The sequence below is a fragment of the Taudactylus pleione genome, unplaced genomic scaffold (genome assembly GCF_031769625.1).
Source record: "Taudactylus pleione unplaced genomic scaffold, aTauple2 ptg000066l, whole genome shotgun sequence".
Lineage (NCBI taxonomy): Eukaryota > Metazoa > Chordata > Amphibia > Anura > Myobatrachidae > Taudactylus > Taudactylus pleione.
In genome coordinates, this window is record NW_028284468.1 from 20,400,001 (window position 1) to 20,422,624 (window position 22,624).

Below are 22,624 nucleotides of genomic sequence, written 5' to 3' on the forward strand. Positions count from 1 at the left end.
TGTAGCACCTTCTAGAAGGTAATAGCTAGAATCTGATTAGTTGCTATGGGCAACATCTCCACTTCTAAAAACTCTCACTTTAGTAAATATACCCCATAGTGTGAGACCAGGGTAATTTATAGAACACCCTCTCCCCTTTCTCAGCTAATTGATAAATGTACATGACTAGGCAATGACAATCTACAACCCCCTCTTGGTAGTGTACAGTATTAAAAGTAAATAGAAAAAAAAAAACACCTTAGATCTTAGTACATAGACATGCAATTTATTTTCTTTCAAATCTTAAAAAGTAACAAGTTTGTTGAATCTCTGCACACATCAAATTTTACAACATTTTTCCCATAGACCCAAATCATTATCTCAGCATTTAATTTATCATGGCCCATACTTGCCTACCCTCCCGATTTGCTCGGGAGCCTCCTGAAAATCGGGTGCCGCTCCCGACCTCCCGGGAAGGCAGGCAATCCTCCCGGCCCCGGGCGATGTGTCCGCAACCCCCCCCCCACCCCTGCTTTTAAGTAAAAACCCCGGCAGCAGGGGGGCCGGTGACGCGCTGGATCGCGTCATCATGGCTCCCGCCACCGGCTGCACAATGCCATTAATCACGGCATTGTGAACAGGGGGTGGAGCCACGATGACGCGATCGCGCTGTCACGCCCATGCTTCACCCCAAACGCTGCGTCAGGTGCCGGGCCCCGCCCCCTTTGGCCGCGTTACGCCCCCAGCCCTGTAAGCCCGACAGCTCCCTCCCGGAAGGAGGGAGCTAAATGTCGGCAAGCCTGTCATAGCCCCAAACAACTCCACCTTCTCCTCGTTCATACCTTTCCTGTATCCACAGCATAACACAGCAACTACATTACATATCAAACATGCAGTTTCCTTTCCCCATAATATATTCTAACACACTCAATTCCTCTAAGTATATCACATCACACAGCCCCTTGCATTACAGTATATAGGTTCCATATTATCACATCACACAGCCCCTTGCATTACAGTATATAGGTTCCATATTGCACACAACCTTGCAATGTCTAATCCCAAAACTAAACCAGGATTTAATCTATATTTCTAATGGCAGACTTTAATGTCTGTTCAGGTCTAAATGACCTACTGTAGCATTCAAATGAACCAGAGTCCAACTTAATCTGGTCCCCAAACTGAATGTTCCCTCACATGCTTCTCATGCTCATGTAGATACAGTGCGGTTCTTCCCCCCACCCCACCCCCCTGCTAGCTGCTGCCGCAGGGAGGCTGCATTTGCCGGGTGCCCGCTGATATTTGTTATTAGCAGGCACCCGGCTCCCTCCCTGCAGCCAAAAGCCAGAGCTCACTCCTGAGCTCCGGCAGAGAGCACTATGGGAGGGATGTCGTAACGTAATGACGTCTCACCCATAGATACGTGCTGTAGCCGCGGTCGGACCAGACATCAGCGTACGCAGGAGCGGGGCTTAAGGTAAGTATTGTGTTTTGTATTTTAATTGTTTTTTTTTTTCCTCAGAAGCACCAGCACTGGGGGCATGGCTATAGGGGGGCATTACTACTGGGGGTATGGCTACAAGGGGCATGTTGACAGGTGGCATGGCTATAGGGGGCATTACTACTGGGGGCATGGCTATAGGGGGGCATTACTACTGGGGGCATGGCTATAGGGGGGCATTACTACTGGGGGCATGGCTATAGGGGGGCATGGCTATAGGGGGGCATTACTACTGGGGGCATGGCTATAGGGGGGCATGGCTATAGGGGGCATGGCTATAGGGGGACATTACTACTAGGGGCATGGTTATAAGGGGCATGGTTATAAGGGGCATTACTACTGGGGGCATGGTTATAAGGGGCATTACTACTGGGGGCATGGTTATAAGGGGTATTACTACTGGGGGCATGGCTATAGAGGGCATTACTACTGGGGGCATGGATATAGGGGGGCATTACTACTGGGGGCATGGATATAGGGGGGCATTACTACTGGGGGCATGGATATAGGGGGGCATTACTACTGGGGGCATGGATATAGGGGGGCATTACTACTGGGGGCATGGATATAGGGGGGCATTACTACTGGGGGCATGGATATAGGGGGGCATTACTACTGGGGGCATGGATATAGGGGGGCATTACTACTGGAGGCACATCTATGGGGGGGCACTACTATAGGGGGCATTACCACTGTGGCCACTACTAATGGGGGCACAACTACTGGGGCCATTGTGTAAGGGGCACTAATTTGGGCATTGTGTAAAAGTGGCACCAGTGTGTGTCATAACATGAATAAGGGACTTCTGTGTGGCGTAATTCAAATTGGGGATAATGTATTATAAAGGGAATTACTGTGTGTGGAACAATGTATTATACAGGACATTACTGCGTGTGGCATAATGTATTATACAGGGCATTACTGTGTGTGGCATAATGTGTTATACAGGGCATTACTGCGTGTGGCATAATGTGTTATAAAGGGCATTACTGCATGTGGCACAATGTGTGTGGCATAATGTGTTATAAAGGCCATTACTGTGTGTGGCATAATGTGTTATAAAGGCCATTACTGCGTGTGGCATAATGTGTTATACAGGGCATTACTGCGTTTGGCATAATGTGTTATAAAGGGCATTACTGTGTAAGGTGCATTACTGCAAATGGCAATTATTCGCCACGAGGGGAGAGCTTTGGGGAAGCCCAGCACCTTCGTAAGTGCACGCCCCACAGTGTGATGTATTGGGGGTGTTCCGCAAGGACACGCCCCCTTTCCGGAAGCGCTCATGCTTTCAGCACGTGCAGAGGAACGCCATTTTTTTTTTTTTTTTTTGGGGGGGGGGGGGCGCGCAACTGGGAACTTTCGCCCTGAGCTCCACAATGTCTAGAACCGGCCCTGTGTAGATATGATTGATGCCTGTATGTCACAGTCAAAGGGATTTGAGGCTGTGTTCCCGAGCTGGGTCTTGGATCTGTTTTGTTAGACTCTGATGCTCTCAGAAGGAGACTGAGTTTGATGAAGTTCCTGTGCATGAAGGAATACACTGGCAGAAGGAGCCTATGAGTGGACACTGAGGAACGGCAGAATTCCGGTTAGGACCGGGAGGTAACTGGACTCCAGGTGAATGGAGGGCGGCTGGTACTCCGGTTAGGACCAGGAGGTAGCTCTCAGTGGAAGCAAACTGAGGAAACAGCAATACACTAGAGAAGCACAGTATGGAAGCACACACAGCAAGCTATGAGTCCTGTTGCACTGGCAACCTGAGAGCTTCCGACGAGTCCTACAAAGGGATTCCTTCAGCAGATTGGCCGATTACCCAGATGAGGCCACTCTTTTGGCGGACTTGTGGTCAGCTGATGAAAACTAAGATGGCCGTGCCCATATTCCCGGCTCTGCAGCTGGAGACACACGTGGGACACCAGCCCTGCTGAGGTAAACAGAGTGCAGGTGCCGGCGGGGAGCAGAGAGAGCAGCGGTTTGCACTGGAGTAGTTGAAACGGCATCAGCATCAGCAGACTGCCGGGGAATCAGTACGCCGTGGAACAGCGTCCGGACAGGTAAGCAGAAGGGTCTGTGGCTGCGGTCTCTTAGGCGGGCTGTGACAGTGTGTGACAAGAATCTACATGGTTTTAAAAGGAATGAAATGCAGAAAAGGCTACATTTCTAGAAACACAAAATGCTGGTGTTTGTAGTCCTTCAAGTTCATTAGACTTAATCTAAATATAATTCATACTAGTAATTGGACCCAGGTCATCTCAGTCTGCCCCATTCCTCACATCTCTGGAGCTATGTATCCTTTCCCCCCTTTTGCTCCATCCCGCCCCCATAATTACCCCGTTCCAGCGGGTTCTCTTCACTGGCAGCTGGCTAGGTCTGTCCCATTTCCCTAGCAGTGGGAGCCGCTGGACAGATGGCATGCTCCTTGGCCCGCACTGAGTATGCATGTTAGAGATGGGACAGGTGTTATAGAATTATTATATAAATATTCATTTCACTATTCAGTGGATAAAGTAATATATTTTTTCAAAAATGTTGGTTAAATCAGCATATTCACTATTAATAAGCACTGATCCCTACTTGATAATGGGCGGCCATTTTAAGTAATATGATAGAAAACTTCAAATAGCATAAATAGTGATTAAAGCTTTGTCAATTTGGTTTCCTTAAGCTCGGTACACACTTAACAATTGTGTACCCAGCAATACGACCCATGATCCCTGTGCTGATGGGTCGGCATATCAGATGGTCCGTACACACTGGGCGATCCAGTGCCAAACCGCCCGATATGCCGGCCCACGGCACATATCGCTGCATGGGATCATCATCCGCATCGCCTGATCTTCCTGCATGTACATAAGATCAGGCAATGCGGCTGATGACACAACGGGAGCGCGCACTATACAATGCAGTGTATGCACTGCACGATATTGCAGATTTGTCGTTCCGATGAGTCGGAAACAGGCAATATCGTGTAGTGTGTAGGGGCCTTTAGTGCTAAATTCCTTTGAGGACTAGAACATAGAGAAAAAAATAATGTAAAAAAACCTCAATTTAGTAGAATTTTTATTACTGGAACAACAATAAAGAGTGAGTGATTGAACAAATAAACTTACCTAATTTTGTATGAAATAATCTGTATGTTTCAGAGTTGCGAATTGTAGAGGCTATAAACACTTGGAGGCTCTTTCCAACACTTGTAAACTGGAAAAGTTTCTTTAAGACTTTTGAAAATGATAGTATGATCTCTGGGTCATACACAACATCTAAAAATACAAAAAAAAACAATACACACAACATTAATGGTTTTAACAAGACCTCATATGATACATTTGGACTCAGGGCTTGATTCAGCAAGGAACGTACAGGAGAGAACGCACGCACTTGGCCGATGTTTTCGCACTGCACATGCATCGCAATGCGCGTGCGCGAACTAGCCAGTGCAAATGGGTTTGGGTACTCAGACTACACGCAGTCCCTTCCGAAATTGATTGACGGGAAGTTCAGTTTGTGGGTAGTGACGGGAGGTGGTCAGATGAACGCAGGCGTGCCTGTGCGTTTGGGACGCCGTTATAGGGGTGTGCATAATTAAGGCAGTGTGGCGACATACGCAGCCATACCGTAAGCTCTGCACAGGAAGCGGCTAAAATCCTGCGGCAGCTCAGATCAACCACTAATATGCTAATGTGTCCGATGGTTCTCGATGTTACCGATGTTTACGATATCTTGCGTGCTGATCAGTTCTTACCATAACTCTCATTTTCTTCTTCAGGGTCCATAGGCTCCACAGGGAGACCTTGTGGATGTCCCAAAGCAGTCATTTTAAGAGTGGGGATGCTCCTGTGCTGAGAGGAGAATCTGGCGCTCAAAGGAAGCATTCTGAGAGGCTAAGGTATCAAATGCATAGAACCTTAGAAAGGTCTGAATGGAAGACCACGTAGCCGCTTTACAAAGCTGAACAGCCGAGGCGCCACGGCAAGCCGCCCACGAGTGGCCCACAGACCGAGTAGATTGAGCAGCAACAGAAGCCGGAACAGGCAGGCCTGCCTGTGATTAAGTCTCTGAGGTAAACAAACCTTTGACCAGATGTCTTAGTATGACTAACGGCTGGCCATCCCTTTTTGTGAAATCCATAGAGCACAAACAAGGAGTCCGATTTCCGAAGGGAACTGGTACGGTCCACAGAAATCCTGAGAGCGCGGACCACACCCAATGAGGCCTCACCAGCCGAGAGGCCTGGTGACTAAAAGGCCGGTACTATAATTTCCTGATTTATATGGAAATGAGAAACCACCTTAGGAAGAAACTAAGGGTGATTGCGAAGCACACCCCTGTCCTGGTGAAATATCAGAAAGGGGGGATGACAGGAGAGCGGCCCCAATTCTGACACCCTCCAGATGCAATAGCCAGAAGAAAAAGAGTCTTCGCTGTGAACCATTTAATTTCTACAGAATCCAGGGGTTCAAACTGAGGACCCTGGAGTGCACAAAGAACTACTGACAAATCCCACGGAGTCACTGGAGGGACAAAGGGAGGTTGAATTCGGAGGACACCCTGGAGGACGGTGTGGACATCCGGTAGTGGAGCAAGTCTACGCTGGAACCAAATGGATAGAGCAGAGATATGCACTTTCAGTGAAGCAAGGCGTAGTCCAAGGTCCAATCCAGCTTGAAGGAAGTCCAGGACTCTTGAAATACTAAACACTTGAGGATCATAGCTTCTGGTAAGACGCCATTGGAAATATGTACGCCACACTCTGTGGTAGATCCAAGTAGAGGCTGGCTTACGTGCTTGGAGCATAGTGCTGACTACAGAGCTAGAAAAACCTTTGGACCTCAGGAGGGATGTCTCAACACCGTCAAAGACAGACTACCAAGATCAGGGTAAAGGCAAGGACCTTGAGACAACAGGTCCGGACGTTGAGACAGCAGGAATGGATTGTCGATGGAGAGACTCCAAAGATCTGAGTACCAATGACGTCTGGGCCAAGCTGGAGCCACCAGCAGGACAGTGCCTTCGTCTTGTTTGAAATTCCGAAGAACTCGAGGAAGAAGGGGGACTGGAGGGAGTAGGTACGCAAACTGTAAGGTCCACTTCACTGGTGAGTCTACTAAGGTTGCCTCGGCATCTCATGTTCTGGACCCGTACACAGGCAGTTTGTGATTGTGTCGGGAGGCCATGAGGTCCACCTCTGAGAGGCCCCATCTGTGCACTAGGAGATGAAACACCTCTTGGAGAAAAAATCATTCCCCGGGATGCACGGCGTGACAGCTGAGGAAGTCTGCTTCCCAATTGAGTACTCCCGGAAGGAACACTGCAGAGATGGCCGGGAAGAGACCCTCGGCCCATGTCAAAATGTGTGACACTTCTGTCATTGCTGCCAGACTTCGAGTGCCTCCTTGATGATCGATGTAAGCCACTTTTGGGGCCATGTCAGACTGAACCTGCACAGGTTTTCTGTGAAGTATGTGCTGGGCCAGGTTGAGGGCCCTGTAGACAGCTCGAAGTTCCAATATGACGATTGGCAATGTTATATATATATATATATATATATATATATATATATATATATATATATATACACATACACATATATATACAGTCAGGTCCATAAATATTGGAACATTGACAGAATTTTCAGATTTTGGCCTCTATTCACCACCACAATGGTTTTGAAATGCAACAAACAAGATGTGCTTTAACTGCAGACTTTCAGATTTAATTTGAGGGTAATTACATCCAAATCGGGTGAACGGTGTAGGAATTACAACAGTTTCAATATGTGCCTCCCACTTTTTAAGGGGCCAAAAGTAATGGAACTATCAACTCAAAAGCTATTTCATGGACAGGTGTGGGCTATTCCCTCGTTATTTCATTATCAATTAAGCAGGTAAAAGGTCTGGAGTTGATTCTAGGTGTGACATTTGCATTTGAAATCAGTTGCTGTCAACTCTCAATATGAGATCCCAAGAGCTGTCACTATCAGTGAAGCTAGCCATCATTAGGCTGAAAAATCAAAACAAACCCATCAGAGAGATAGCAAAAACATTAGGTGTGGCCAAATGAACTGTTTGGAACATTTTTAAAAAGAAAGAATGCACCGGAGAGCTCAGCAACACCAAAAGACCCAGAAGACCACGGAAAACAACTGTGGTGGATGATAAAATAATTATTTCCCTGGTGAAGAAAAACCCCTTCACAACAGTTGGCCAAATCAAGAACACTCTCCAGGAGGTAGACGTATATGTGTCAAAGTCAACAATCAAGAGAAGACTTCACAAGAGTGAATATAGAGGGTTCACCACAAGATGCAAACCATTGGTGAGCCACAAAAACAGGAAGACCAGATTAGAGTTTGCCAAACAACATCTTAAAAAGCCATTACAGTTCTGGAACAACATCCTATGGACAGAGGAAACAAAGATCAACTTGTACCAGAGTGATGGGAAGAGAAGAGAAGGAAAGGAACTGCTCATGATCCAAAACATACCACCTCATCAGTGAAGCATGGTGGTGGTAGTGTCATGGCGTGGGCATGTATCGCTGCCAATGGAACTGGTTCCCTTGTATTTATTGATGATGTGACTGCTGACAAAAGCAGCAGAATGAATTCTGAAGTGTTTCGGGCAATATTATATGCTCATATTCAGTCAAATGCGTCAGAACTCATTGGACGGCGCTTCACAGTGCAGATGGACAATGACCCGAAGCAAACTGCAAAAGCAACCAAAGAGTTTTTTACGGCTAAAAAGTGGAATGTTATGCAATTGCCAAGTCAATCCCCTGACCTGAATTCGATTGAGCATGCATTTCACTTGATGAAGACAAAACTGAAGGGAAAATGCCCTAAGAACAAGCAGGAACTGAAGACATTTGCAGTAGAGGCCTGGCAGAGCATCACCAGGGATGAAACCCAGCGTCTGGTGATGTCTATGCGTTCCAGACTTCAGGCTGTAATTGCCTGCAAAGGATTTGCAGCAAAGTATTAAAAAGTGAAAAGTTAGATTTAGGATTGTTTAGTTTGTCCCATTACTTTTGGCCCCTTAAAAAGTGGGAGGCACATATAGAAACTGTTGTAATTCCTACACCATTCACCTGATTTGGATGTAATTACCCTCAAATTAAATCTGAAAGTCTGCAGTTAAATCACATCTTGTTTGTTTCATTTCAAAGCCATTGTGGTGGTGAATAGAGGCCAAAATATGAAATATGAAAATTCTGGCAATGTCCCAATATTTATGGACCTGACTCTGTGTGTGTGCGTGTGTATGTATGTATGTATATATATATATATATATATATATATATATATATATAATTTAGCCTCTGTCAAATCCTCCTCACTTAAGCCTGAAGCCCATAACTTGCCCGATAGCAGTATGGGGGCTGATGCATGTTAATACTCCTGCCTTTACTAGACATAGCTGCAGAGTAAATGGCACACAATATAGCACTGGGTATAATGCAACCACCGTGTATGTAGGACACTAGTAGGAAGCATACTGGTCCTGTCTTATTCCTGGGAAGCTGCAGGAGCACACAGCCAAAATATGGCACAGTGCAATGAATGTATGTGACAAAACCTCACAAATACTTAGTTCTATACATGTGAGGCACAGGAAAACCCCCGAATAGTCCATAAAAGAATATTTGTCCTGTCTGATGCTTGGATATGCTGCAGGAGCCCACTGCCTAAATATGGAACAGTGCAGCACACAACAGTATGTGTCAGACCTCACAAATATTATCTTTTATATATGTGAGTAAAAAGAACCACCTTAACTACACCTGTATTAGGGTAGAAATAGAGGAAAGGTATAGATATATGCTGACAGTAAGGAAACAAAGACACAGACAGGCAGCCAGGGCCAGATTAACAATGAGGCGGATGGAGCTACAGCTCCAGGCCTCCAAATAAAAATAGGCCCATCAACATGACAGAATGATTACCAGCTGCCAGTATTTAAATTAGGGGTGAGCGGGTTCGGTTTTACTCGGATTTACTCGGCTCTTATCGCCACTTTACCGCAAATTCGGATTTATTATATTGGCTATCCAAAACACATGATAGGCGATAGCCAATAAAATGGCGTTTAAAGATCCGAGTAAAACCGAACCCGCTCACCCCTAATTTAAATAGTTTTTGTAGTCTCCCCCCCAAAAAAATTTAAATTATGCAATTTTTCTATTTCTATGTAGTTAGGGAGACATTGTGGTCATAGTTTAGGGGGTATATACACCAAGGTGACTCTGACCACAGCCACACAGCACCATTCATAGCTCTTCTCCTTCTCAGTATAGGCCCTTGAACATTTTCAGCTCCAGGCCCATGTGGGCCTTAATCCGGCCCTGCAGGCAGCGCTAGCATACAGTAAGTCACATACAATGCAGAAAGTATACTGCAGCGTGACACTACAAACAACTCTCCAGATTCAGTGTCTGGGAAGGCTATAGCGCTGTGTACACTGTCCCAAAGGAGAGGTACGCAGGGGGACTGGACCAAACGCTGTCTCAGGAGATCTGCGATGCACCATACAAGAAAATGGCCGCAGGAGACCAGAGGGGGAGTGGCTGTAGGAGGGAGCAGCTTAGCTAAGCCAGACCGCAGTGGAAAGGCGTCCTGAGCTGAGGGGAGGAGCCGCTACAACAGGGAAGGCTGACTCCCCTGGCTGAATATTAACCCCTGGGACGCTGGCTTCCCACACCGATACTGTCCCTGGTGGTCTAGTGGAAGCGTAGGGTATGGGTGGCCTGCGTCCACCTCAGCGCCTCCGGTCTGTCCCTTGAGACCGGAGGCAATGACTGCTAATACGCGGTCACTGCGCCTTACCTGTCCCCGTACGTCCGGCCGCATTCTGGGAAATCCGCGGTGCCAGGCTAGCATGGACCCCAGGGTCCAGCCAAGATCCCCAGATCGGTACTGGCGTTGCGGCGCCGGCGGGGTGATGGAGCAGCAGCACAGATGTCCAATGGACAGTCTGTTGCTGTGCACTCTGAAGATAGTTCAGAAACTACCAAATCATAAAATAAAATAGCTTTAGGGGCTGCTAAGTAGCCCCTCTGCGTTAACAGTGACCCAACTCCGGCCGGGCACCAACTCAAACTGAGGTGCCTCTGGCTCGGGGGCGGGGTATAGGAAGGATAGACCAGTGCAACCTGGGAGCAAAAGCTTTAACTGCATGGTGCCCAGGATCCAGATCCAACCTACACCCCAAGGTCTCCCTGTGGAGCCTATGGACTCTGAAGAAGAAATGTAGGATAGTTGTTCCCTTGAAGCATCAGGGGGGGAACGTCTCTCCTAGGGCCTCTGCCCAACTCTCAATGACTGACGATTAATAGCTCCTGTAAGAGAGTATATGGATTAGTGACAAGCTTATATATGCCTATCTGCAGTCTCCATCAAGGATGTTGCAGTATGGATGGGTAAGGTGGCATTCTTAACCAGATGTGTTACATGAGAATCCACTGTTGGGGGAATTTCCCATTTATTGCAATCAGTAGCTGGAAGAGGGTAAAAACATAAACGTTTTGGAATTTGAGACCTTTTACCGGGCATATTCCATGCTTCATTCATGTGATCAGATAGCTGGTCAGAGTGAGGGAACACTGGTAAAACTACCTTTTGTCGTTTAAACAGTCGTATTTTTCTTAGGAGCGGGTTCTTCCTCTTCTATTTGTAAAATAGATTTTACAGCTCTCACAAGAGCAGGTATATTTACTTTAGAGGGTGGCGTCAGAGTGAAAGAGATTTGCTGTAAAGGCCCCCATACATCAGCAATTGATTGTGTATAAAAATCTTTCCCTTTTTCAATCGATTGCAAATTGCACGATTGCTGCAATCAATTGCTGATGTATGGGGGCCTTTAGGATCTGCAGTTTCCAGCCTGAGGCACGGCATTAATTACTGCCTGTCTGTGTGCAGCATCAGGTGCACACTGATTGATTCTCCTGTCTGAACACAGCCCAGGTGCTCAATAATCTGTCATTATGGAGACTTGCTCTGGTTGGGCCTTGTTTCTGTTAAGTTCCAGCCGGCCCTTCACTCCTTGCCGGTGATAAGAGTTGTTTTTCGTACTTCCAGTTTCCAGTCTCCTGCTTGTCAGTCGAGCTCCTGAGTCAGTCTCGCTGTGTTTCGTGTGTGCCGTTTATTCCATCCAGGTGGCTCCACCTACATCTCGTCCATACGTGCTGCTTGTACCATCTGGGCAGCACGGAGCGCTTCCTACCCCAGAAGTGTCTGTCACCATCCGGTGCCAGTGTCATCCCAGCGGCACAGGTAGCAACTCTGCGTTCCAGGTACGCAATCTAGCACACCATCGCCAGTGTCATCCCGGTGGCACTGTTAGCTACTCTGCGTTCCATGTGCGCAATCTAGCACACCATCACCAATGTCATCCCGGTGGCACTGGTAGCAAGTCTGCGTTCCATGTGCGCTATTAAACACACCGTTGCCAGTGTCCTCTCGTCGGCACTGGTAGCAGCCGCACATTCTTGTTGCATACCTCACCTGAGTCTCATCAGCCCAAAGGCTGCAATGGTCCTGGGGCCTATCAGCCCTCAAGGCTGCTGCAACAGCCCAAAGGCTGCTTCACACCATTAGTCCCTTGGCCACGACTATAAAGGCCACAATTAGCCACCCAAGGCTCCAACAGCCCAAAGTCTGCTTCACATCACCAGTCCCTTGGCCACAACTATAAATGCAAAAACCAGCCCTCAAGGCTGCCTCCACAGCCCAAAGGCTGCATCTCACCTCCAGGCCTCTGGCCACAACAAGCCAAAGCGCGCCAGCCCCCAAGGCTGTCTTCACAGCCCAAAGGCTGTATCTCACCTCCAGGTCTCTGGCCACAACGAGCCAAAGCTCACCAGCCCCCAAGGCTGCCTCCACAGCCCAAAAAACTGTACCACCTCCATAAGCCTCATGGCCACAATTAGTCCATGCAAAATCCACCCTCAAGACTGGCACTATATCTGACTAGACCACCATCCATTTCTAACATCTGCGTCTTCTACCTCCCCAGATGATATATCAGAAACAGATAACTGGGTGGACTGGGAAGATAACACAGCACATTTAGTAGGTAAAGGCTTTTCCTTTTGCAGCATCTGCTGAAAATCTGTAGAGGTATTAGCCGAGGGGGGGTTGGAGGGGGCTGCTAAGTGGTCCACAATCTTTGCCAGTACCTGAGAAAAAGCAGCCCAAGGTGGGCTCTGAGAAGGTGACACCGGGGCTGAAGGGCCTGAGGCTGTGTAACAATTAGTACTAAGACCATCCTGAATGAGGTCCTCAGAAGCCAAGCCCGCTGAGCAGGACTTACAAGACACCAGAGAAGGAGCAGCAGCATCAGCCTGCTTGTTATTCTTTCCTCTGCAAGACATAGCCACAAGAATAATAAAATACACAGTATGATACAGTGCAGTGAAGACCCTGCAGTATGTGTAATATGGCAAACTCTAGTGTGCAATCGCGCTATATAGTATGTGACAGCCCTCGCAGATATATATAGGAGATGTGAGGTGCAATGAACCCCCTATAACTTAGTATAAATTAGAATGAAGGGAAAGGCATAAGCTGACAGTATAGATAGTAAAGATCAGCACTAGCACAAGTCACAAACGCAGAAAAAAAAGCACTACAGATCTGCTCTGCAATTGGCACTACAATCAACTACACAGACCGCAATTGGCACTACAATCAACTACACAAACCGCAGTGGCTGGTAGGATAGTGCTGTATAACCTGGCCCGTGGGACAGGTATACAGGGAGACTGGACACAGCGTTCCCATAGACCTGTGAAGCAGAAATTGGCTGCCGCGCATCTCTGAGGGTGCGTAGGGTGAGAGAGGAGCAGCTCAGGGAATGGCTAGATCACAATGTAATGGGGCCCTGAGCTGGGGGAGCGGCTGCAGGGAGAGCGCCTTCTAGCCATACTGACATTAACCACCGGGTCCTCTGGCCTCTAAATATGCCTCTGCGCCAGTATATTAATGCCCCGGTGGTCTAGTGGAGTAGTGGGCGCACCAGTGTCCACATCAATGCCTCCGGTCCGTCTCCTGAGACTGGAGGCTAGACTGCATAAAGACGAGGGTCAGCCTTACTTGCCCCCTGGATTCCGGGCTGCAGACTGGGGTCCGGGGGGCTTGCTAGCTAGTCCCCCCAAGAGCCCCACCGGGAGTACCTAGCCAGGGCTTGGTGTCACTGCGCCATGGAGGGGTGATGGAGCAGCAGCGCAGACGTCCAAGGGACAATCTTTTGCTGCCACTCAGTTTTAAAACACTAGATATAAAAAATAAACCATGAAAATAAGCTTGGGCTTCTTGAAGCAGCCCCACTGGTAAAAATGGTGACCCAGCTCCTGCTGGACACCAACAAAATCCTGTGGGTGGGCGGTATAGAGGGAAGAACGGGAGCATCCTGTAATTGAAAAGCTTTGCTGTTGGTGTTCGGTCCTCCAAGGTCCCACCTACACCCCCACTGTCTCCCTGTGGAGCCCTATGGACCCTGAGAAGAAAGCAACAGTACTTACCAAAAGGGGTTTAGACCTTTTACAGTGAATCCTCTGTCTATCCCTGATGGTTTCAAATGCTGATCCCGCTACAAGATTGCAGTCTTATTTTTTCTCAATTAGAAATCTATATCATACAAAAAAAAATATTGCATAGGGTCTGTCCCCTCCCCTACCGAAAATTAGGCTTTTAAGCCTAGGCTGGTAGTGAAAAAAAACAGGAGGACGAACACAGAGAGTGAGGTTCATGTTGAGATTCAGCATATCGACACTGATGAAATGTTGACAATCTGCTTGTGAAGTAACTCTACCCATATCCCTAATGCTGATGTCCACTTTTCACATTGCTGACTTTTCAAGAGGTGATGTTTTGTCCATGTCGGCGTTTCCAGGTGTTGAAATTTATAATTTCAACAAAATTAAAGATCTAATGCTGCTTACAATGAAAACTTTTTTTTTCCCTCCTAACAATCGAAAAAGAAAAACAAAGGCTTTACACAAACATGTCTCTGAGAGGCCACTAATTTTTTGGGGTTTTTTTGTGTCGACATGGAAAACAACTACAAGGCAAATCTGTTGGTTCCAATAATTTTAATGGGGGGAAAAAATTGGGACAGTATTTTTTGTTCAAGTGTGGATTTGCATCTGTTCTGACATTATTAAATCTTTCACAGATACAAAGGAATATACAGTATACATCTGCACACACCTACAATAATGATTATAAGGAACCCCGTATAATCATAAATAAATGAATTATGATTTCATTCAGGGGTGCTGCCAAGGATAAGGGTAATGATACATCAAAGATACAGGCAGAAAAAATAGGTTTTGTCCTTTGGGTGGCGCACGTAAATTATATCTTTATGAATAAGAACTTAACATTTATTAGATATGCTTTAAAATTGTCTTTTATCTTTAGAACATAAGCCAGCGAAATAAAAGTTAAAAGATAGCGAAATAATGGTGAAAGATGTAATAAAGAATGTGTAATAAAATCAGATTGACCCTGCTATGTGTCTGTGGTGTTATTGCTACGTGGTATATATAAGAGAGTATTAGGGTTAAACTCTAAGTCACACAGGTAATAAGAAAGTGGGGATTATGGCCCTCATTCAGAGCCGTACGCTCTGAGCAGAGCGCACGCTCTGCATGAGGGCCGGGCTCCATTTTCATGGAGCGTCCTCCTGGACGCTCGTATAGCTGTGGGTCACCACCCACAGGCTATACGAGCGTGCATTTTGATGGCCGCGATGGTCGTGACCATCGCGACCATCGAAATTGCGAGCCGGAGCCTGCGGTTGAGGTTTTCAACCGCAAGCTCCGGAGTGATTTTGGCTCTATCAGAGCCAAAATCACTCCCACTGACATCACTAGTGATGTCAGTGGGCCGGCTTCTGACGGGAGGCGTTCCCGTGGGAACGCCCCCGTCAGGGAGGCACGCCCCCGGCACGCCCACCAAAGGGGGCGTGCTGTCAATCAACATTGACAGCACGCCCCCTTTGATCGGACGCAACGAGCGAAGGAAAGTCCTTCGCTCGTCGTGTCTGGCGCATGCGCACGACGGAGCTCCCTCCGTCGTGCGCATGCTCAGTGCAGACCATCGACCCACTTGCGAGCGGACAGCCGCTCGTGAGTGGGTCTGAATCAGGCCCTATGTTCCTCTGGCTGATCAAATAAGAACTGGTAATTATACAATATTTATGCAGTCCGAGATCAGTTTATAGTTAACATTACTTCACATTACTTCACTCTGGAATAATATGTCTCACTGCAGATTGTGTTAATTTTCCCTATTGCCACCATCCAAATATTTCAGAAAGATACATTGTTGCTCTATTAACAGAAATTGTTCATTTTAGAAAATATTATAAAAGGTTTCATTCATGTCAAAATCCATTTGAGCGAGATAATATCCACTGGATTATATTATATAATCTCTACAAAGTTATTAAAAGTTTCTCAATCTGCATGTGCTTCCTTCAATCACTATTGTTAGGGTGTTCACAGGGGAGACATTGTAGCAATTTATTACACTCTATTCAATCGCAGTGAATAAGTTCGTTAGCCTAACTTGTCCTTGTAACTAGGGGCCTGATTCAGACACGCTCGCGAGCCCATAGCACTCGCAAGCGGGTCGATGGCTGGGCAGTGTGCACTGGCTGCGGGACTCACTACAAGACAGGGCTGCTGTCGATTGTGATTGACGGCTCGCCCCGTTTTATAGGCATGCAGGGAGGGTGGCTGGATAAACTGAGGCATTCCTGAAGGAAAGCCTGCCGTTTATGGGCGGCCCTACTGACATCATCAGTGATGTCAGTAGTGAACTTCCTGCTCTATTAGAGCAGGAAGTTCACTGGGGCTTGCGGTGAACGAGACCCTACCACAAGGGTCTCGTCGCAAGCCCGATGGTCGCGATAATCGTGACCATCGCCAGGCCACCCGCTAAAGCTGTGGGTGGTCACCCACAGCTTAGCGAGCGGCCTGGAGGCCGGTGGAAAAAAAAAACCGGCCCGCCCTGATTCAGACTGAATGCTCTCAAATAGCGAGCGCCTCTGAATCAGGGCCTAGGACCGTTCCCACGTAGCTCATTAATATCATCTTATTATTGGTTAGTATTACATCATATCAATTAAACAGACACGCAGCATGGCATGCCGATGCGCGTTTCGCGGATAGTAAGCTTTCTCAGGGTACACCGATTGCCTCTGCAGCCCCAGGCTATATTGATATTGGAGGACCAATGAAATCCCGTTTCCCGGTCACGTGACCGGCTAAACCAATCAGGCACAGTCTCTCATTCTCATTGAGAGTACTGTACCATGTGATAGTTCTATCCAATCACATATTTTGTATTATTGTTCGGTGAGTGCTCCGTATACCCCTCACTGAATTGAAGGGGGTGAGTTCGCGTCGGCCAATCAGATCGCAATCTGTCACATTATTCGTGTTTACATGATAAGTGATAATCAAAAATGGGTGCACGGGGTATGTATATTATATATATAAATATATATATATGCTGTACACCATGGCCAGCAGTAGTGAATATTAACATATGCGAAGTATGGATATATGGTTTACTATATATATTACTAATTAGTGATCATCTATCCATATTAGGAGTGAAAGTTGATTACCAAAACTATAATCCTATATGTAAAACATAATAATAGGAATAGTGACAATAAAAAATATATTAATAATATTACAGACATACAGTGTAGATTTATGAAATTAAGGCCCTCATTCAGAGCCGCTCGTTAGCGGCAGTACGCTCGTTCCGAGCGATGTTTGCACATCTGCGCATGCGTACGCTTTTTAGTACGCATGCGCGAACCAGTCAGTGCGGCCGAAAATCGTTTGTACGCTATATAGCGAGTGCCTGCTATTTTGAGTGACAGAATGAGGCGTATGTGGGTGGTAACAGGGGAAGGTGCTTGAAAATGGGGAGTGGAGATCCGAACGCAGGCGTGCTTAAAGGTCAAAACGGGCGTTTTATGGGTGTGTATATTTAAAACAGCAGCGTCATTGATCACGTCACTGGGTTATTTTAGAGCCAGAACTGCTCGCAAATTTGTGGTAGCAAACACCAACCACAAGAATAGCGAGCAGTTCATACCCTTGTCGATGTACTCGATTAATCTAATAAATAGCGGACATGACGTAGGATGCGAGCGGCCAGGGGGCGTTTTTAACAAATAAACGAGCGTATGTTTTGCTCGTTCGTTCAGACTTAGAGGTGTGAACAGACTGCAATGTGCGTACGGATCATTTGAATAGCCACCCCTTGTTTTTAAACGAACGACCGCAAATAGCGAACGGCTCTGAATGAGGGCCTAAGTACAGATTTGTCAGCAATGGATAATAAAGTTACTATCATCCATTGATTAGTCAATATTGTACAGTCTTCTATAGTAAATCCTTCTTGGTCCATTGTATTTTAGTATATTATTAGGTGTTAATGCCCCACTATATATCAATTATGCTACTTATGTTCATATTTATAGTGCCATGAAAGGGTATGAAGTACCTTCATAATAGGAAGGTTTAGTAAAAAGTGTGTTCATATTTATGGTGTCATGAAAGGGTATAGAATACTAGATTTAGTAAAAAAAGGTGATATAATTAATTATGGTCCTACAATTGGTGAGACAAGATGAGATGATTAGATGTGAGAATGTTGTGCAATGTGTGATAAATGAATCGTGACTCTTAAAGAACATATGAATCATGGTCCTTGATTATAGTATTGTCCTAACAAGAAGCAATGAGAATGAGAGACTATGCTTGATTGGTTTAGCCGGTCACGTGACCGGGAAACGGGATTTCATTGGTCCTCCAATATCAATATAGTCTGGGGCTGCAGAGGCATGCCATGCTGCGTGTCTGTTTAATTGATATGATGTAATACTAACCAATAATAAGATGATATTAATGAGCTACATGGGAACGGTCCTAGGCCCTGATTCAGAGGCGCTCGCTATTTGAGAGCATTCAGTCTGAATCAGGGTGGGCCGGTTTTTTGTTTTCACCGGCCTCCAGGCCGCTCGCTAAGCTGTGGGTGACCACCCACAGCTTTAGCGGGTGGCCTGGCGATGGTCACGATTATCGCGACCATCGGGCTTGCGACGAGACCCTTGTGGTAGGGTCTCGTCCACCGCAAGCCCCAGTGAACTTCCTGCTCTAATAGTGTCTGTTTAATTAATATGATGTAATACTAACCAATAATGAGACGATACTAATGAGCTACGTGGGAACAGTCTTAGTTACAAGGACAAGTTAGACTAACAAACTTATTAACTGGGATTGAATAGAATGTAATAAACTGCTACAATGTCTCCCCTGTGAACACCCTGATATAGTGATTGAAGGAAGCACATGCAGATTGAGAAACTTTTAATAACTTTTTAGAGATAATATACAATCCAGTGGATATTATCTCGCTCAAAGGGATTTTGACATGAATGAACCCTTTTATAATATTTTCTAAAATGACTAATTTCTGTTAATAGAGCAACAATTTATCTTTCTGAAATATTTGGATGGTGGCAATAGGGAAAATTAACACAATCTGCAGTGAGACATAACATTACTTCATATCACTCTGGAATAATAACTATAAACTTATCTCGGACTGCATAAATATTGTATAATTACCAGTTCTTATTTTATCAACCAGAGGAACATGGGGCCTGATTCAGAGCCGGACGCAATTAGCGCTCGCTCGTCCAGAAAATAGGGGCACCTCTAGGTCTGAACGAGCGAACAAAACTTGCGGTCGTTTTTTGAAAAAATACGCCCCCTGGCCGCTCGCATCCTACGTCATGTCCGCTATTTATTAGATTAATCGAGTACATCGACCAGGGTATGAACTGCTCGCTATTCTTGTGGTTGGTTTTTGCTACCACAATTTTGCGAGCAGTTCTGGCTATAAAATAACCCAGTGAGGTGGTCAATGACGCTGCTGTTTTAATTATGCACAGCCTTAAAACGCCCGTCGTGACCTTTAAGCATGCCTGCATTCGGATCTCCACTCCTCGTTTTCAAGCACCTTCCCCCGTTACCACCCACATACGCCTCCTCCTGTCACTCAAATTATCAGGCATTCGCTATTTTGCGAGCACATGAATTTCGACCACACTGATTGGTTCGCGCATGCGTTTAACGATCCGTACGCATGTGCAGTTGGGCAAACATCGCTCGGAGCGAACGAGCGGCCGCTTACAAGCGGCTCTGAATCAGGCCCATAATCCCCACTTTCTTATTACCGGTGTGACTAAGAGTTTAACCCTAATACTCTCTTATATATACCACGTAGCAATAACACCACAGACACACAGCAGGGTCAATCTGATTTATTACACATTCTTTATTACATCTTTCACCATTATTTCACTATCTTTTAACTTTTATTTTGCTGGCTTATGTCCTAAAGATAAAGGACAATTTTAAAGCATATCTAATAAATGTTAAGTTCTTCCTGTATCCTTAATAAATCTTTGAAATTTAAAGCCCCTGTCAAAACCCCAAATATGTACCTCTTAGTAGGCCTACATTTACTGCCCCAACGCTTCCCCTCCCTGAACCTCTGACAATGTGGTAAAATGAAGTCCATTTATGGCAAATTTTATAGAAGGCTGGCACAATCTTTGAAAATGTACCCCTAAAACTCCGTACACACAGCGCGATCAGACAACGATCTGATCTGATCGTCCTTCTTGTGCTGGATGTTCGATATCGAACATCCGGCACATGCACCAACCCCCAAACAACTATAGATACCCGCGATCGATGATCGCAGGTCCCTCTAGTAACCAGGATAACCTGGTCGATATCGGCCAGGTTGGCCTGCATGCATGGTCGATATCGACCATCCGTTCCTGGGCATCGACCATCGTTTGGGGGGTGGAAGTGCCCAAAACCTGGACGATATGAGCGATAACGATATATCGATATACCATCTCCACCCTTTGCATCTCATTTAAATAATCCTGTCCTACAAATGAAATCTTGTTTTCAAATATGGGTATATGGAAATACTTATTAATGTGCATAGCCTGTGCTAATTCACAAGCAAGAATCATACACATTGGGCCTAATTCAGAGCCGCTCGCAAGCGGCTCGATGTTTGGACCCTGCGCATGCGCCGTGTCCGGTGTGCGCATGCGCGAAGCCCGACGAGCGACTGAGCTTCAGTTGCTGCGGGGCTCGCTACAGGACTGGGGGGCTGTCGATGTTTAGTGACAGCTGGCCCCGTTTTGTAGGCGTGTAGGGGGGGTGGTTGGCCTGGTGTTTGAGGGCGGACCTACTGACATCACTCGTGATGTCAGTAGTGGACTTCCTGCTCTAATAGAGCAGGGAGTCCACTCGGGCTTGCGTCAGCCGAGACCCTACCTCAGGGTCTCGTAGCAAGCCCGATGATGGCGATAATCGCGACGGTCTCCAGGCCGCTCGCACAAGCTGTGGGTGGACACCCACAGCTTTGCGAGCGGCCTGGAGATAAAGTAAAAAAAACGCCCACAGACCCTGCGAGCTGCCTGTGGCTGCGAGAGAGTCTGCATCAGGGCCATTGTTCAAAATCAGGAACATAGGGCTCGATTCAAACCTGGTCGCTAAGCCGCGGACGCATGCTATGGGCAATTATCGCACCCACAAACTGTACTGTCACTCAAAGTATTTGACGCATGCGCGAACCAGTCACTGCGTCCAGGAGTTGTGCGCTCATAGTACACAGGCTGGCCGCGACTTTGAGTGACAGATAGTGCCGTTTGTGGGTGGTAACAGGGGAAGGTGCTTGTGAACGGGGGAGTGGTGCTGCGAACGCAGGCGTGTCTGGGCGTCAAAACCTAGTTTTATGGGTGTGCATAATTAGCAAAGAAGCGTAATTTTACATGTCACTTGGTTGTATTTCAGCCTGCAGTGATCGTAGTGCTTGCGGCGGGTTAGGGTCTACCCCAAGCGCTGCGTGCAACTCCGATGGCTCTCAATGGTTCTGATTATTCATACACTTCCTGGAGATAATGAGTTAAGAAAGAAAAGTGGGCGTCTTTAGACCGGCGTGTGCGTTCGCTCTGCCGTCGCTAAGATACAGAGGCTGTCCTTACACCACACAGTGCGACAGCGTCTGGGTCTGAATCGAGCCCATAATACACAGAACCCACACTTTTTACTTTCAGAAACTTAGGCCGTATTCAATTAGAGCCGAGCCGCGATAATTTAACGCAGCCCGGACTTAACGCCGACTTCGCCTGTTTTGTTGGCGTTAAAGTATCGCGCACGTGCCCGCGTATCCCTGTATTCAATTTCAAAGTAGGCGAAAACGGGACCCGCCAATACTTGGATCGGCGAAAAAAAACGGGGCTTTTCGGGAAATAATTGTAGGATCCCCCTAAAGATGTCCAGACCTCGGGGATCACTATGGGTACCCCCGTTTTTGCCTGCAGAAGAAAGTCGGGGTTTTTAAATAGCCATGGCAGGTGTTTTTTCCCGACTTTGAAGAAGTAATGCAGAAGAGCAGTTAGGTTTTTTTTTCAGTTTTTTAAGTGGTCCCATCAAATTTGGGGTACATGAAAATGGGTACTAGCATATTTTTAAGTCCCTAAAGTAATTTTTTTTTACAAATTCAGCAAAAATGCACTTGCCGGCGGCTATTACAAATCCTGACTTTCTTTAGGAGATAAAAAAGGGGGTACCCATAGTGATCCCCCTTTAGGGGGTTTCCTGGATTTTTTCCCTAAAATTCCGTTTATGTTTATAGCTGTAAAAAAACGGGATAAAAGTTTTTTTTTTTAAAAATGACATAGGGCCCCCCTCCAAAAGCCGAACCAGCCCCAGGCTTGGCAGCCAGTGGTGGATTCTAAAGATATGGGGAACAAAATGTGTAGGGTTCCACCATATTTTAGAAACCAACACCAGGCTGCAGGGACTAGTGCTGGTTTTAAATATAGGGGGCAAAAAAGACGTCGGGTTCCCCCTATATTTAAGACCAGCACCAGACACCCAACCGACCGGGGTGTAATACCACAGCCTGGAGACCCAATCACCGGGCTCCAGGTCCAAAGCATTAGCACCCCAAGTCGGTCAGCGCAAGCCGGTGATCTCGGGGATCCCCCAAAGAAGGCCCCCCCCCTCCCGAGCACC

The 22,624-nt window shown here is 46.6% G+C and overlaps 1 protein-coding gene across 1 annotated transcript in view; it reads right to left on the reverse strand.

The window, feature by feature from the left end:
• EEF2KMT (eukaryotic elongation factor 2 lysine methyltransferase) overlaps positions 1 to 22,624 on the reverse strand; it is a 96,736-nt gene that overhangs the window by 11,581 nt on the left and 62,531 nt on the right. The window contains exon 8 of the mRNA XM_088466738.1: positions 4,594 to 4,743. Within this exon, the coding sequence (XP_088322864.1) occupies positions 4,594 to 4,743 (150 nt within the window). The remainder of the gene's footprint in view (positions 1 to 4,593; positions 4,744 to 22,624) is intronic.